The following is a 16,461-nucleotide window of genomic DNA, read 5'->3' on the forward strand; positions in this document are numbered from 1 at the left end:
ACTCTGGCAGATGCCTGCTGCCCCTTGGACAGCCTTTCCCCTAAAGCGCTCTCCTCCCGAAGGTACCCTGGTTCTGTGCTTAACAGCATAAACTGAAGCCCTCTCATGCTGAGAGCTGTCCGAGGACCCTAAGGCCCCAGTGCCCATGCGGGAGCCGGGGCCAGGGTGGGCACATCATACCTCCTGTCTCAAACAGCTCATGCCAGCACATGGTGAGATCTGGTGACAGCTGAAATGTCTGCAGTGGCTATGCTCAGCGCAGACCCTGACCCTGAGCTCTCTCCCGGGGCTCCCTTGTGGCAGGCACCCCTGCATAGGAAACGGGTTGAGTAGTAGTTTTGCACAAGGATTTGTGAGGCGCATTTTGTTTGTTTTGTGGGCTGCTGGGCATGGATTAAAATAGTGCTCCTGACTTTTAATGAAGATTATCAACAACATAAGAAACCTATTTTTCTTCCAACTGCATGAGATAAAAAGCCTAGAAATATTCAAACATCATTCTAAAGACTTACCCTTGCCTACTACCTACCAGTAAAACTAAGTGATTCCTCACAGTGCTTCTAGTAAGCCATCCATTTCCCCGGCCAAGCGCCAGAGCACAGAGAATTCATGCAAGCTGCATTCCATTTGGAGAATACAAACTCAACATGTACTTGAGTACTGAAAGTACTTAATTTTGCAGTTATTTTCTATTTTATCTCACTGTAAAACACTTAACCACCCACATAAGCAGAAGTACAGTGAGTCAGGACTAAATTGGCCTACTGGTAAAGACAGTGCACACGTGCTGGTGAGGAAGGGCTGCCATTGACATGCACCCCAACACCCAGGGCAGGATGGAGCCACGGCCCCAGCCCAGCCCAGCCCAGCCCAGCCCAGCCCAGCCCAGCCCAGCCGCAGCCCGCTCTGTCAAAGGATATGACTCGTAGTCCATGGTCTGGGTCAGCACTCCGGTTAGCACAAACTCTGCGTTATGAACATCTGAAAGGAACAGGGACTGGGCCCTTAGGAGAAGCGTGCAGGGCAGCACAGAGGGGGGGACAGGGGGGTGGGACAGGGGGCTGGGAGCTGCACCTATTCCTCGGGCGAAGTACTCTCGGCACAGGTGGAGGTCGTTCTCGCAGGATATCACGATGATTTCCGACAGACTCTGAGGAAGACGCACTAGTCAGTGACGACAGGAACCCTCGGGCGCCACAGAGACCGAGACCGGTGCCTGCGCCCTACCCAAGCCCGCACCCGCGTCCCACCTTATTCTGCTTGTGCTCCACCAGCTTGCGGAAGGACGGCTGCTTGGATAGCACCTTCCCACCCGCACACTCCACGATGGCCTTCATGGTGGACAGGCTCGGGCAGATTCCAGGGGTGATGTAGAAGTACTTTGCCTGAAAGTGAAAGGAAAACATAGGCACTGGCCTTCAGATGCTTTCAGCCCTGAGAGTTCTGACAAAACGTCTCATTTCCTGAAAGTATGAAGGCAGCGGTCTCCTATTAGTGTTCCGCCCAGAAAGCTCTAAGGTGGGAAACGTCACCCATGACGTAAGACCTGTGCTAACACACAGGAGCTGGACCTTAGCTTCTCAAAGGAGACAGCGCTCAGCAAACACCTGAGCCTGTTACACACTCTGTCATGACTGGTGCTACCCAACACCTGCCACACTGCTCATGGGCCATGGCCCAAAAAGACGCCGCCTGAGGCCATGAAACCTCCTTTATTAGACTCAAAAGGGAAGTGGTAAGACAGTGCTTAATATCTGGTTCCCAATGAGCTTGCTTCTATGTATGCAGCAAACTATTTTGCTTTAAGCTGCTCACAGAAAAAACCTAAATAAATATTTGAAAAATCAGACTATTTTCGGGAAAATGCATGCTAATTCAATATTCCAAGTCATTTCTGATTCCTAAACTGACTCCTTAGGAGAACTTAAAAGAACAGGTTATTGATTTACTCTGTTCTTTGATATAAAAAGTACTTACCAACTCTTCTAAGTCTCTCATCTAACAAATAATTTTAAAATCTTTAGTTCTGCAATTATGCAAAATTCAATGAACACTTCTCCAATATCTTCTCTAGCTGAAAACACATTTACTGAGAGCAACGTAAGCAATGTCCTCCTAAGATGTGAAACTTCACCAACTACATTATTCAGAGACAGCTCCCAAACAACTTCATATCCTAATGCATCTGCACTCTGGGTGCCAATTCTTAGGCTCGGTAAAGAACAGGCCCCAGAGTGTACAGATTCCCCGGAGTAGCCGCCCTCATGGCCAGGACCAAGGAGGAAGATGCTGTGGACACAGCAGGGTGCTCACCACACCCAGCACCCTCTAATGTGCCCCTGCAGTGCCACCCACACGGACACAGCTTTGCTCTCGGCCTTACCTTGAAGAGTGGAGAAACATGCGCCCGTTTCAAGGATTCTTCCAAACTGAATGAGAAGAGCACTTCGGCCTCAGCATCTCGGAGGATGTAGTTCTGCTCATCTGGAAAACACAGCAGTGTCACCAGAAAAGTACAGGATGAGCTGCCCGATGGGGCCCACCACACTGCAGGCTGCCCACATTCATAAGTGCCCGTTAGCTGTGGCTACCCTGACCTGAGTAAATGCTGGGCATCTGTACCTCACTTTTACCTTTCATTTGCTTCCCCCTGAAAAGGATCAGCCAAAACAGACAGGCAGACAGCTCTTCTCCTAGGTAAGCAGCGACAACCCTCCAGGGCTGGAACAGAAACCGATTGCGACCTAGGAGGCTCTTCCGCTCTTAGCAGCAATCCCATCCCCTTCCAAATGGTATCACAGCTCCTCACTACGGTCCAGGTCAAGATGCCAGGCCTGAGTGGCCAGCGACACGCTGTCATCACATCTGCTGCCACCACACCGACCAACTCCCCAGTGCCAATCAGGCAAATTTACCCAACTTTCCTAGTTATCAAACACCCGCTCCTTTGAAATGGACAAAAACTTGCACCACTCAATGCCCAGCACAGAAAGCCAAATGTCCACCAGTCTGAAGACTTCTGAGGATTCTCAACGAACTGGTTTCAGTCTCCATGGCAAGATTTTAAGGAATGTCCACGGGCCAGAAGTTACAAATATGGGTCCAGTCGTGCTGCACTGGTGTGTGATCATGTCTGTGTGACAGATGGCTCCACCTGCCTGCACAGCCCCCAAGGCCCTCACGGCAGGGGCAGTTGGGTCGCTAGAGGACACAGATTTAAGGATCTGTGGGCCTCAACAATTTCTGCCACACATTCTTCTCTTAAGAAACGTAAAACCAGCCCACAGCTTGGGGACCGCTAGGCATGCACAGCAGTCCACTCACAAAGGAAATTCGACCCTGGTTCCCCACCAGGAGCACGGAGACACGGCTGTCTCCGCACTCACTAGTCCTCCTACTGTCTATGTGGCGCTGTAACCTCTCAGTGCCCGTGGCCACGTGTGGCCACCTGGACCCGAAGATTGAGGAGGCTGGCTTCCTCAGGTTCACACCTGCAGTCCCTCCCTGCTCCCACTCCCACGTGCCTGGCTGTCCCCTCAGCAGTCTGCTCGGTGACACTCAGACCCTGCTCTGTCTGTGCCGCCAGCCAGGAGCACGGAGGTGAGCAAACACTGGCATCACTCAACAAGGGGGATGAGGCCCTGCACTGCTCAGATGCAGGCCCTGGGTGGGGCGCAGTCCCCGTCTCTACCAGGCAGAGGCCCATGACCTGCTGGCCACTGAACTGTCTCCCAGGCTCTGCTGTCTCACACACACAGCCCCAAGTCTTAGTCTGCTTCTGCCTCTCCCGCACACAGCAGTCTCAGCCGTGTTCAGCTGAGGCTTACTTCTCTGTGCCATCAGCCTATCTTGAGCAGAAAATGACATGTCCGAAAAAGCCTCATGTAACAGGACTGACTAACCACCTGTCTGCAGCCTTACTGCTGTGTGTGTGTGTGTGTGTGTGTGTGTGTGTGTGCACTGTGAGAACACAACAGCCAGGTGCACCACTGCCAGGACACCGCAAGCATGTGCAACGCTGTGGTAGAGGCTGGCGAGCCACAGCCTGCCTACAGCACAGGTGGCAGAAAGTTCCACTTGGTAGCAGTGCGGCTAGGGCACAAGACCAAACCCGCAACTGCAAACACAGGGACACAGGTCTCAGCCCACACCAAGAGGGGCCAGCGGAGACCCAGCCACAGGCTTGACGACGAAGCAGCAGGCTTACCCCGACACAGCGTGTTCACCGCCAGCACACACAGCTCTGCACATGCCATTCACACCAACAGGCCAGGACTTCTGGGCGGACTGCTCCATTCCAACACAGATACAAACCACGCTCCCCACTGTGCAAGCCAGATTCCCCAACAAAAACTAACAAGGAGGGATGGAGAACTTTCTTCCCCAATATCACTCAAACTACCCAAACCTTCCTATTTCATGGTAAGACAGGAAATCCCTGAACATGAAGTAAGTTTAGCAACACAAGTGAAGAGCTACGAAGCAGGGTTCAGATCCCAGGATGCACTGGGGTGAAAATGCGGACCGGCCCTGGTGCCGTGCTCTCACCCACAAACTCCTGGCACTTGAAGCACTCCTCCAGCCACTCGGGCGTCACGATGTGCTGCACCACAGAGATGGCCGTCAGGAACTTCACGGTGCGCGTCACTCTGCTGGCGACCAGGTGGGTGCACTTCTGCGCAGACTCGGCCACCTCACCGCCCAGGACGTAGAGCTTCTGCACACACGGGGAGGAAAGGGCGGGTCAGCAGGGCGCCACACGGCAGCCAGACAAAGGACCTAGCCATCTCCTAGTGTGGGCAGAAGTCAGGGGAAGGCTGCCCCTGGGCCACTACACACAAAACAGGACCCAGACAGGAACCTCCAAGTGTGGGGGACACAACTGACAGAGCCAGGTCACCAGGCTGACCTGGCGTACGACTTCTGTTTTTAAAAAGAACAGCATGGAAAAGACTGTTCCATGGGCACATAAGACCTCTAACAGCTACACTCACAGGTAAAGCAGTAGAAAACTGTACTACATTTGCAACAGCAACATTTTAACTGTTTCTTCTCTGTACCCAGAGTACACTGCACAAATCCAGTCTATTACAGGTGTCTCAAGTCTCTACCTCTCCACTACCAAAACAAAACACCCATGACCAAATAAAGCCCCAAGATCCCTTGTGCTATTATTTCAGAAAATGTGTTTACAACTCTGCTCCCACTTGTCATTTCAAAGACTGTGCCCCTCAGAGCGCAGGTCCAGCCAGCTGTGTTCTACCCAGGGATAGAAGCTCCCAGTCCTGGGACACCCCGGGATGGGACCTGGCTCTCACTGGCACCTCTGAGTCACATGTTTATGCTAACGAGAAACCAAGTGTGAGCAGCAGCAGTACAAACGCAGGGGAAGTCATCTGACGGCTGCTAACACCCTGGACAACACCTATAAATACTCTGCAGATTCACACCCTAAGGCGACTGCAAGAAGACATTCCTGGTTAAGCACACATGCACTAAGCAACTAGCCTGGAGTGTACAGGCACAGAAAGGAACACAGCGAAGCATGCCCTGTGTGGATGCAAACTTTACCTTAATGTACTGCTGAACTTGGCCAGGCTCAAACCCAGTGAAAAGCACTAAAGGCGTCAGCTCCGGGGTCAACTTTTTGGTGGGAGTGGGGAGATCCTCAATTCTGTAAACAAACATAGAACAGTGACCACCATGCCACTTTCTTCAACTGTTCTTCAGTGACACAGAACTCAGTCTCCTCTCCCTTCTCCATCCCGCCTCCACCTGATTTTGGTCCTAACTGCACTTTAACAAAGGAGGGAAAGACTCCAGCTGGTTTTCTGCCTCACCAATTTTGATGGCCTGACTCCCTCTTTGCATACTGGGAACTGAACTTGGGGCCTCCACGTCAAGCCACACACTGGCCCTTCTTAGCTTCTGAGACAGGGTCCTGCTGGGCTGCTCAACCAGTCTGGGCCCAAGTTGTCAGTAGTCCTGTCCCAGACTCCCGAGTGGCTGGGATCACAGATCCGCTCCTCCATACCCTGCCACTCTTCATTTGTAAGTTTATAAGGTAACCTTGCGTGACTCAGCCACAGCTCCTCACTGGGACAGTCACACCGACTCGAGGACCCAGGAGGGTACAGACCTTGCCCCTGCCGCCCTCTTCATTCTCACCTCCTCCTAGGGGACTGCCAAGCTATTTCACTGAAAACTACAGGCTATGGAATCAGACCTTTCTGTCTTTTTCAGGCTGAATGCTTCAATTTAAAAATCTATTATAAGTAAGAGACACACTGCAACGAACCCCCTTGCTTCAAACACATGTAACCCATCATTCCTGCCACTGTCTACAGCACTTCTGGAGTCCTTCTTCCTGAGTCTTTACAAGGTCAGATCAAGCACCAGACAACAGAAAGAACACACAAGAACACAATGCTGTGCTTTCATCATTTCATCCACCAGACCTGGTGCCGCGCACTTCTGGCTCTTCCCCAAGTCAAAATGATCATGGAAGGTAAACACCTTGCTTTGATTCAGGTTACTGAGGCAGCCAGGACAGCACAACGAAAGACACTCGGGAAAGAGGACTCCAGAATGCTCTATAAAGTGGCCAGAACAACGGGATGAGTGTATGTGAAGTGAAGGGGGACTGGGATTCTGAGGGGGGTTAATGCCAATGCTTTTTATTATTCTAAATTTTCAAAATTTAAATCTCTGAGCCAGGCGTGGTGGCATACACCTGTCATCCCAGCACTTGGGAGGCTGAGGCAGGAAGACTGCTGCAAGTTTACGGGCAGCTTGGGCACCATAGTGAGTTCAAGGCCAGCCTGAACTACATAGCAAGACCCTGTCTCAAAAAAATCAAATAAATAAATGAGTAATATACTTTTCTATCACACCTTGTACATTTATTTACTTGATATTTTAAAAATCTTACTCTTTAATCAAATGCTGTAAGGAAAATTTATAGTTTATCTGCAGCCATCAGATCACAGCCTTAAAAATAGAAACCCAGCCAGGTGTGGGGACCCACGCCTGTAATCACAGTGCTCTGGGAAGCTGGAAGAGGGAAATAACAAATTCCAATCCCACAAAAGCAACCTACTGAGATCGTCCAAAGAGACTAATAAAATCGGCTGGAGGTGCGGCCAGCACAAGGCTGGGAGTGCAGTCCCCATGACATCCACATGACAGCCACTACTCCGCAGTTAGGGTTTCTGCAGTATACGTCCCGGCCGTGCAGGTAAGGGCAGGAGGGAGGAAACACATACTGCAAAGGCAGCCCCGAGCTCCACTTCACCAGGCACAGCATGGAAACAGTTTTCTAGAACCAGAGCAATCCCAGGTCCTGGCCTTATATGCTGTAGTAAGCACAGAGTACAGCATTCTGTGTTGACTCTGCAGTGGCGACCATGAGGCCAGGAGATGTGCAAATGCCCTGTCTCACAGGGCCGGCGCAACAGGCAGGAAGCATGGCGCCCACGTTGCTCCACAGGGGCCTGAAGGGCCACACAGGGTTCCAGTAGCCCAGGGTCACATGCAGCAGCACCGCAGAGGCAGGCACGGGCTGTGCCTAGGCCCCTCATGCTACAGGAGCTCCTGCTTCACTGGTGGCGGTCCCAGTACAGCCATGACTAAAGAAAAGCACTATTTTCATTTTCTTAATTAAAAGTAAGAGACATCTGCTGGCCCTGTCTTCATTTGCTGCCTGTCTCCAGTAATGAGACAGACCACAGTAATAGGAAGCAAACACCAGGCCTTTCAAGCCTTACCTACTACAAAAACCCGTAAGCAACTTTGTCCAACTGCTACCAGTCCTCTAAGACAGAGCTGCAAAGGTGGCCGGCCACAAGGCAGGGCAGTTGCTGTACCTACCTGGCTCTTTTGGAAGAAGGCTGGACGCTGGTTACTTCATTCTGTTTCGGCTTGGGAGGCAACCTTACACCCTGCAATGAAAGCATTGTCCCCGTCAGCCACACCAGGCCTCCCTGTAATGTACCAGCCTCCAGGAAGCTTATCTGCAAACGAGCGACCAGTTACGTCTGCAGGGACCATGTGCTCAGCCCTTGGAACTGCTAACCAGAGGACAGCTGGGCACCATGGCCAGGAGCACAGGGCCACACATGGGGCTCTGTGCAGCTTTGCCTCCCCTCTCCGTCCACAAACCTTCCTGGTTCCTGTGTCCTTGTCCATCCTTTCGTGTTGCACATTACATTATTGTCCTCAGCCTGAAACTTTTTTGAACCATTTTTAAGTGCTTTGCTCTATGCCCCAACTTACAATGTGAAAAGTATGATAACTACAAAAAATTCCTAAAAAATCACCGCTCCAAGAACAGAAACGGCACTCGAGCTGTCATGAAAGATTCTACATGATGATCAGATCAACAGTCCTCCAAAGGAGGCCGAGCCGTGGCACTCACGCTCTGCCCGCGGACAGTGCCCAAGGGGACTGTCCAGAGCTAGGAGGACAGCAGAAGGGACATGGCCGTAAGGGCCCCGCTCGCTGCCAGCGCTTCCACGCTGCCCTTGCTCACTCCTTCCTCAGGGTGCTTCCAAAATGATACTTGGTCTGCCCAGGATTGCCTGTCTGAACTACGCATGCTTTCCTCAACGTCCTTGTCAGGTTATTTACCTAAGCAGTACACATTGTGCTTTCTAACTATCGCTGCCATCTCTGCATTACCAAAGCAAACGGATGCAAAGCCCTCAGGAGCACTGTCCCTGAACCCTGTTTCAGACCACAAGTCTGCCTCTGAATCTCAACCCTCCTTGGCAGAATGGGAGAAAGGTAAAATGGGCCTTGGCAGCTCTGCTACTTTCAGCTTTTAATACACAACCACCAGAGAACTTCAACGTGGAGCCCTGATAATTTTAGAATACCCACATGTGGCATGGGGGAAAACCGATGACCACTTTTCCAGCTTGATTTTCAAAGTTATTCTACAATTCCTCTTATCTACATGAACCAGGAGAACATGTGCTTCTGTTGATGTGCCAGAGTTAGTCAGTCATGTTCTGCTAAAATTATAAACTGGGCAGTTTAAACCAGAAGAAAATACAGACATCATCACATCACTAGCATTAAGAAACCAGCAGCCAAGTGACAGGCTTCCTAAAGATATGGAAGAGTAAGTCACGTGTGTGTGTGTGTGTGTGTGTGTGTGTGTGTGTGTGTATACTATCCTATGTATATGTCACACCATGACTGACCAAAAATAAAAACACTGCTGTTGGTAACCAAGAATTACTACAGGAAAACAGAACAATGTTCTACTCCTCACACTAAGAGCCGGGCACGTAGCAGTCTCCTACAAGACACCTCGCGTGAGCACCTCATGGCACTCAGATTCCATGCACGTGGCAAGAAGGGTCCCATCAGAGCCCAGGACTAGAGGGCATGGGCCTGGAACCGGGCAGCAGAGGAAGACGTCACCCCTGAGGAGGAGGAGGTTTGGATCCCTGGAACAGTTTACTGTGGCCTCATCTAGGAGCACTCAAAATGCTCTCAACCCAGACAGATGTGAGTGACAGACCATCAACACTAATAATGAGGAAAAAAAAAGACCTAAGGCACACAGGCATTTTATGACAATAAAGATAGTAAGATACAGTCTTCATTTGTCAGCAACACAATTTTATCTTATCAACAATAAGACAATTTTAATTTCCAAATTTCCAAACATATCCCTGCTGCATTTGAACAGCATGGTAACAGCCAAAGGGAGCTAAGTGATATGACGTACCATCAGCAGCTCTGGTGACACTTTCAGTGGAACTCTCCACGCGTCTAAAGAGAGAAACAAGTTATTTTTCACAACACACTGCTTTTAGACACAAGAAGCTTCTTCTACAAGCCTTTCCTTGGGGTGGTGACCCCAACACACAGGTGGCTTTTCACAAAACACTGAACAGGGCTATGTGTAAACTCCCAGGGGATGAGGCACAAGAGGGAGTCACAGGTGCTCATCAACATGAGGTGGCACTCAGCAGGCCGCAGCACGCACTGCAACACGCCAGGTCTCACAGCACACTCCAGCGCCAGGCACCACTGGCTGGCCTGCCACGCACCAACTAGGATCTGAGGAGGTGACAGGAAGGACTACACCATGCAGATGGAGGCTGTCCAGGCACTGCCATGCTTTACCCAGGGGAGGAGCAGCCCAACACCAGGGCAGGTGCAGAGTGGACATCTCTCACAGGCTGGCCCTCTACAAATGCTTCAGAGCGGGTCAGCCCAGGGAGGGGCTGGGACACAGATCAAGACTCAAAAGGAGAAAGGCTTTCCCCACAATTAAAGACAGCCCAGAGCAGAGTGGGCTCCCTCAAGAGAACACCAGAGCCCGCCCTGAACGGTCAATTAATGTCTAGCTCCAAATAAGCAACACAGAAGTGCAGTGCTGCCATGTTCCTCAGGGAGGGTCCCCCTGGGGAAACTGGGTGATAGCAAAGGGCTGACCACAGGAGCACAGAGACACCAAGGATGCAACAGCAAAGCCTGCAGTGACAGGGAAGACACTGATCCCTAGGAAGCAGGCGACGTTCCGCAGGGCTGGGCCACTACCACAAGGCACCTGGCCCAAGGGACCAATTCAGGCTTCCTCACACTACTGCCTAGTGCCGAGAGCCTCCTGTGAGTGCTCAAGGGCCCAGGGTGCAGGAAGGCAGCAGGATATGTCAAAAGCGGCTAAAACAGCAGAGCCAGGCCAGTGACAGCAGGGAGCTGCGCACCCCCACAGCAGGCGCTGCCCCTACCCAGCAGGTTCAGCACCAAGTGCTGCGTGGGCGCGAAGGGGTCCTGGAGGTTGAAGGCCGTGTAGCGCCCATACTGGATCTGTCTCAGCGCCTCGAAATTCCCCAGCAGGATGTCCCCGAGCCACTGTGCGTTCACGCATGGGATCCGCCACTCTTTGGCCTTCTCATACTTCAAACCACTGGGTCTGTTTTTGAGGAGAAATCACAGTTACCAGATGTTGGATTGTTGGCTGTCTAGATTCGCATTTATCTGCAATCAAAGCCAATGAAAACACCTCTCATGACAGAAGTGGCAGGCATATCTCAGTAAAGCTGTGGTGACCCGGGCCAGAGGTAGAGCTGTGCTGGGGCTCGGACTGCCCTCACCTTGGGGGCAGACCCCATTCATCCAAGCTCCACTCAGTCACCCACAGCAACAGCCCAGACATTGCATCCGTGTCCCTGTTAATGCCGCCAGCCACGAGCGTCACACCCACTCTTACAATTGACTCCTCCTTGGGATGTCTGCCAGGAAACTATGAAGTCTTAACAAATAGGAGGTGGGAAGGCCACGGTGTGGGCTTACTCTTTACAAACAAGGACTGTGTTACTGCGGCACAGGTAGCCCGTGTACTTGGCGCCTGCCAGGTATGCCATCAACTTCAGGTCATCCCTGTCGCTGTCTACAAAGCCAGTCACAGAGATGATCTGTAGACAGACAAGAGCAAAGGCAGCTTTTAGAATACAGAGCATTGGTTCAGCTTTGCAGCTGTTTTAATATTTTTTCTCACTATTTCCTTGGCACTGCAGGAAACACGCTATCATTCCTAAGAATGGCAAGACTAGAATTTTACTAATGGCTACCACGTTATACACACAACCCTCAGAAGGAAGAAGACAACTAAATGTAAGACATTAAGTAGCAGAAAACCTCTTTGGGGTTCCTATGACATTGCTCAGATGCATACGTAAGGGAAAAATCAGCTTTTTATGTTCTGCACTAATCCTGATTTTGAGATCATTAGTCATTAGGTGAGAGAACCCACAACTACTGATAAAATTCTACCCAATACTGGCTGCTTCTGCAGCAGGATATCTGGTTGATTTTAGAATTTTAAATATAGTCCAAGGCTTTGGGGAATCATTAACACCAGCATGTGCAGAGAACCGTGCCTGCAATGGGGCCTAAGAGGAAACAGGCTACGCTCGCGGCAGGCTGGGCAAAATGACATGAAAAACTTCCCAGAGCAAGCAGCGAGAGGCCAAGCGATACATCGCAGGCCCCCCAACGAACACAACCAAACACCACACAGCCCTGCCTTACATGCTGTGAGCACGGCTTGCCCCCTGGCGGGAACGCCACTGGGAAATGCAGGGCTCGGTGGGGCGGCACCATCTTCTTCTTCTTCAGGACCATGTTCAGCCAGTGTGCAGTGACACATCGCTTTCTCTCTCTTATCGCCTGTCAAACAAGATTACAGGTTTGCTGCTCTGGATGTTTGGCTGCGGTGCTAAATGCAAAACGGTAAGGTTCTGTGACTACAATGCCACCTTCTCAAAAGCCCACAAATTAAAACAATGTCAAGACACTGAACACATAATTTATTAAAGTAACCCACTATGGTAATATAGCTGGTAACACCAATCCAACCAGAAAATGTTATTATCCATGAACAAGAGCCTGCAGTGGGGGATAGAAGCAACAAATTGTGCAACCACCACAAAAACAACCCGGAATGAAGTGAAGGCTGATGATCCTTGAATTAAAATCCCTGCAGAATACAGAGCAAGGGAATAAAACGCAACCGTACACCTACAGTTAACCAAGCAAGAAAGCTTACAATTTCTCACTTTTTAAATGCTAAGTAGGCATGGTAAACGGCTACCTTTGTAAGATGGCTTTTTCTTTATGTTGCTTTTCTTTGCTGCAGGCTGGTGACTGAACCAAGGTCTGCACATGCAGGTAAGAGCTCTACCACCCAGCTACCCTCACCCAAGGGGAGTATGTTAAGGACCATTTGTTACAAACACACTGACACCACCCCATTTACAGGGAAGACCATTTTTACGAGAAGAGAAGCAAGACTTTAAGAGTAAAAGGAGCTGACCTAGGGAGAAAGCTTCTGTTCAGAGGCATAGAGAAACTCTGTGGCCACAGGGCAGGAATTAACTTTGGCATCCATAACATTCTGTGCCAATGACCCCAAGGATGCCTACCCTTTCTCCACAGCCACCTGGGACTTCCCTTTCCTTCTCCAGTGCCCAAAGACAAATGGTACCCACAAAAGTGCCCAGTTCGCCAAACATGATGAAAGAACCAAGCAAAAAAAGTTCTTTACAAAATACCAGCCGCTGACCAAGAAGCCACCTGTCAGCACACAAGGCAACCTTGTCCGGCGCTGCGGAGCCACTCCTTACCTGTGCATACATGCTGCTGACCTGGCTCTCGCAGAGGAGGTGCGTGCACCGGCTCGTGAAGGTGGGGTCCACCACGCCACCATGTGCTTGGATGATCTGCACGGAAGACATAGCCAGAGCGAATCAGCCCCGTGCCTCAGCATGACTGTGGATGAAACAGGCAGCTGGGCCAAGGACCCATCGCCACTACCACACCTTAGGAAACATGCGGCAACACTGTTTGGACTTTCCACTCAGCACCAGGAAACACAAATGACCCCAACACACATTTCACCTCGTGTCCGGGGAGAAAGAAGGACAAATGAAACGTGGCCCTTCTCACAAGGGGCCTCTCCGTCCTGACCAGAGCAGTGTATGGTGAGGCTGCCCGGGGCAGCACAGCATCTGTGCCTGACCCAGGAGCCTCTCACCAAGAAGATCCTCCCGACCTGAGTAGTGCACACATCTCCAGATGCCTTAAGTGCCCCAGGCAGACTCCACCCCTCAAGAGCCACTACCAGAAAGGAAAGGAAAGGGAAAAGAGAAACTCAGGAGGGGATAAAGGAATGAATCCCAAAACGTAATTTTAACAGCAGCTGCTTTCTGGGGGAAGGAGCAGTCCTACACTCTGTACTGATTACAGGGTACCAGGCACCCGTCATACCTCTAAGCACTGCACACCCAGGGAGGGGAACACAAGTACGGCATGGAACACATGATCAGAAGCAGCCTGACCACTCCCACGCCCACTGCTTGGAAGTTCAGTGCTGCATGGTCCCTCTAACTGTGATATGTGAGGCAGGTGACAACAGCCTGACGCCACATCCCGCCAAAAGCTGTCACTGCTGAGTGACCCATCGGACTGCCTCAGGTGCGGTTAGCTCCTGTCCCCCCTGTGGCAGCACGTGTACCCCACCCCATCAGCACCGCGACTCCGGCTCCTTTCCAACTCCTGCTGCTTCCCGGGGGTCTGCAGTGGCTGCACTGCTCTACCTGCCACTTCCTTCTTCTTTTCCTTTTCCCGATGTCCCACAAACTGCTCGCTACCTCTCCCCAAGAGCCAAGACACTCCCCCAGGCCTGAGCGTGGCTTCTCGCCACCAGCTACAAGGGAGACTGGCTCTGCTCATGCAGAGTGGGGTGTGTGCTCTGGGGCAGACATCTGTGCCTTGCTGTGGCCACCCCAGCACATAGTCAGCGCGGGCTGAGGCCTAGGAGCAGCTCCTGCAGCCACAGGGGACAGGAGAGCCATGGCCACCCTATACTACCGCAGGATTTCCCATCTGTGGGACAGTGAATGCTGTGTCAAGCACAAAGCTTGAGAGTGATTTGTTACATAGCACCAGAAAACTAAGGCAGTGCTGATTCTCCCCTAACTCACTGTCTCACTGCAAAGCACTCCTGTGCTCTGCTGTCCTGAGCCTGGTCCCTCTCTAGTCCTACTTCTATGCCAGGTATTCCCTTTGCTCTCCCCCGGAAGCTCCCATTTCTCATTTCCGTTGCCCCACTGCCTCGCTGACCTGCTGTGTGAGAGGCTGGTGCTCTGAACACACTTCTAGTCCACTGTGCCATGAGTGCTGGGCTGGCTGTTACTCTAGGCTGGAAGCCTGTCTCTCAGCTGGGCAGCTCCACGGAGACACCAGACCCTGTGCTAGTCCTCCCTGGGAACAATCCCCCACTGACCCTCAAACAGCCCCCCCCCACAGCGTTCTGCACCTTCATCCTCACCCTAACCCCCTCGAAGTGCACCCTGTTCCCCAATGGTGCTCTGGCTGGGCCATCAGCACATCTCGGCTAGGAAGGCAGAGATACCCGGATGTCACAGAGCTGGTGACTCTGCACAACATGGGGAGCTGACAACTCTTACCCCTCCCCATAACATTCCTGAAGGGGAAAACACAGGCTACACAGCACGGCATACAGATGAAGCTCCCAATCATACTGGCCCCGTCCCTTGCCCTCCCTGCTCATCGACCTTATGTAGCTGCTTTCTGCCAGGCTCTGCTCATCCATCTGGGAAGGCACCAGCCTCTGCCTGCTACTCTCTCTCTCTGTACAATCCTCCCCCAGGTGTTTACCCCTGTTTAGCATTTAAAATTCAGCCCAGAATTATCTTCCCAGGATTCATAATGCAACTCCCAACTGGCAGGAGAATGTCCTTCCCTGGGCTCCCCCGGTATCTGTGCCATTTCTGTCCCAGCCCCAGAGCCCTGCTCCTCATGTCCCAGGGTCATTCTGTCTGTCATCCAACACCCCAGCTCCTGGAGCATGCTCGGAACACAGTAAGGGTTACAGTTCTTTTAATTTTTCAGAAGGGGTCTTGCCATGTAGTCCAGGCTGGTCTCAGACTAGGAAGCCCAAGCTGGCCTTGAACTTGTAGCAATCCTCCTGCCTCAGCCTTCTGAGTGCTAGGATTACAGGCATGTGCTATCATGGCCAGCAATACTAGGGGTTTAAATGCCAGGAATATCTATAGTAAAGCATTTCAAGATGTGTTTGAATTCTACTCAGGTCATTTCAAAACATTGCTGGATTGTTTACCTGTGGCATGGCAAGAAAAGTGCTTGCTTTTTCTTTTCTCTAAAAGCCACCAGGCAAAATGAAAAGGAAGTGGACCACTATTCCACAATGAGAAGGGTTCCAGGTCCCTGCTACCTATAGCACTAGCACTCTAGCGTGCACCTTTGAAGAGCAGAATGACTCAGACACACACAAGTTGCCAGTCCATGTCCCAGGTCACTAGGCACCTGGTTTTACCTGATACTCCTACTATCTAGGAGCAAGGACCTCAAAGATGATAAATTTTCATCTAAAGGCAAGAAAGGTGACACCCAGAACTCCCCAAAGCCAAAGTGCTCACAGCAAGGATGCCCGTCGCGTGCTTGGAACCCACAGATGAGCCCCAGGAAATGAAGCTAGAGGAGTAGGCAGTCCTGGCTCAGAAAAGCTCGTCTTCCAGCACAAGGTCCAACCTTCCAGGAAGCTCACCTTCTTCCAGGTGGCCAGCAGCTGCTTGTCGGACATCTGCTCTGGGTAATCTGCAATCGCGAACACACAGCCCAGCAGGAAGCCTTCTTCTGGAACTAGGGGAGAGGAAGGTCAGGACTTGATGAACGCGCAGGCACAATGCAAGCACAGCTGTGTGTTCAGCCTGTACTAAGTCAGTTGTAACCTGAGGCTGCCAGCAATGTGTGCACACTTAGAACACAGCTGTAACACACAGATTTCATTGTCTATGTAAAGCATGAAAAAAGTAATCCAAAAGAATTTATGCCTGGATGCTAAATGCCCTAGGTACTAGAGACGACTGAGGCGTCTGTCCTCTGTCAGCAGGTAAT

The 16,461-nt window shown here is 51.3% G+C and overlaps 1 protein-coding gene across 3 annotated transcripts in view; it reads right to left on the reverse strand.

Annotated features, from left to right (window-relative positions):
- Paxip1 (PAX interacting protein 1) overlaps positions 1–16,461 on the reverse strand; it is a 42,079-nt gene that overhangs the window by 1,212 nt on the left and 24,406 nt on the right. For all 3 annotated transcript variants that reach the window (XM_063250823.1, XM_003469776.5, XM_063250824.1), the window contains 13 exons: positions 16,112–16,206; positions 13,146–13,241; positions 12,052–12,189; positions 11,314–11,435; positions 10,749–10,933; positions 9,740–9,783; positions 7,870–7,940; positions 5,572–5,674; positions 4,549–4,717; positions 2,384–2,484; positions 1,251–1,385; positions 1,075–1,150; positions 921–981 (listed from right to left, as the gene is read on the reverse strand). In XM_063250823.1, the coding sequence (XP_063106893.1) occupies positions 921–981; positions 1,075–1,150; positions 1,251–1,385; positions 2,384–2,484; positions 4,549–4,717; positions 5,572–5,674; positions 7,870–7,940; positions 9,740–9,783; positions 10,749–10,933; positions 11,314–11,435; positions 12,052–12,189; positions 13,146–13,241; positions 16,112–16,206 (1,396 nt within the window). The remainder of the gene's footprint in view (positions 1–920; positions 982–1,074; positions 1,151–1,250; positions 1,386–2,383; positions 2,485–4,548; positions 4,718–5,571; positions 5,675–7,869; positions 7,941–9,739; positions 9,784–10,748; positions 10,934–11,313; positions 11,436–12,051; positions 12,190–13,145; positions 13,242–16,111; positions 16,207–16,461) is intronic.

The sequence above is a fragment of the Cavia porcellus genome, unplaced genomic scaffold, assembly GCF_034190915.1.
Source record: "Cavia porcellus strain 051 isolate PalLab524CR breed Dunkin Hartley unplaced genomic scaffold, mCavPor4.1 scaffold_6, whole genome shotgun sequence".
Classification (NCBI taxonomy): domain Eukaryota; kingdom Metazoa; phylum Chordata; class Mammalia; order Rodentia; family Caviidae; genus Cavia; species Cavia porcellus.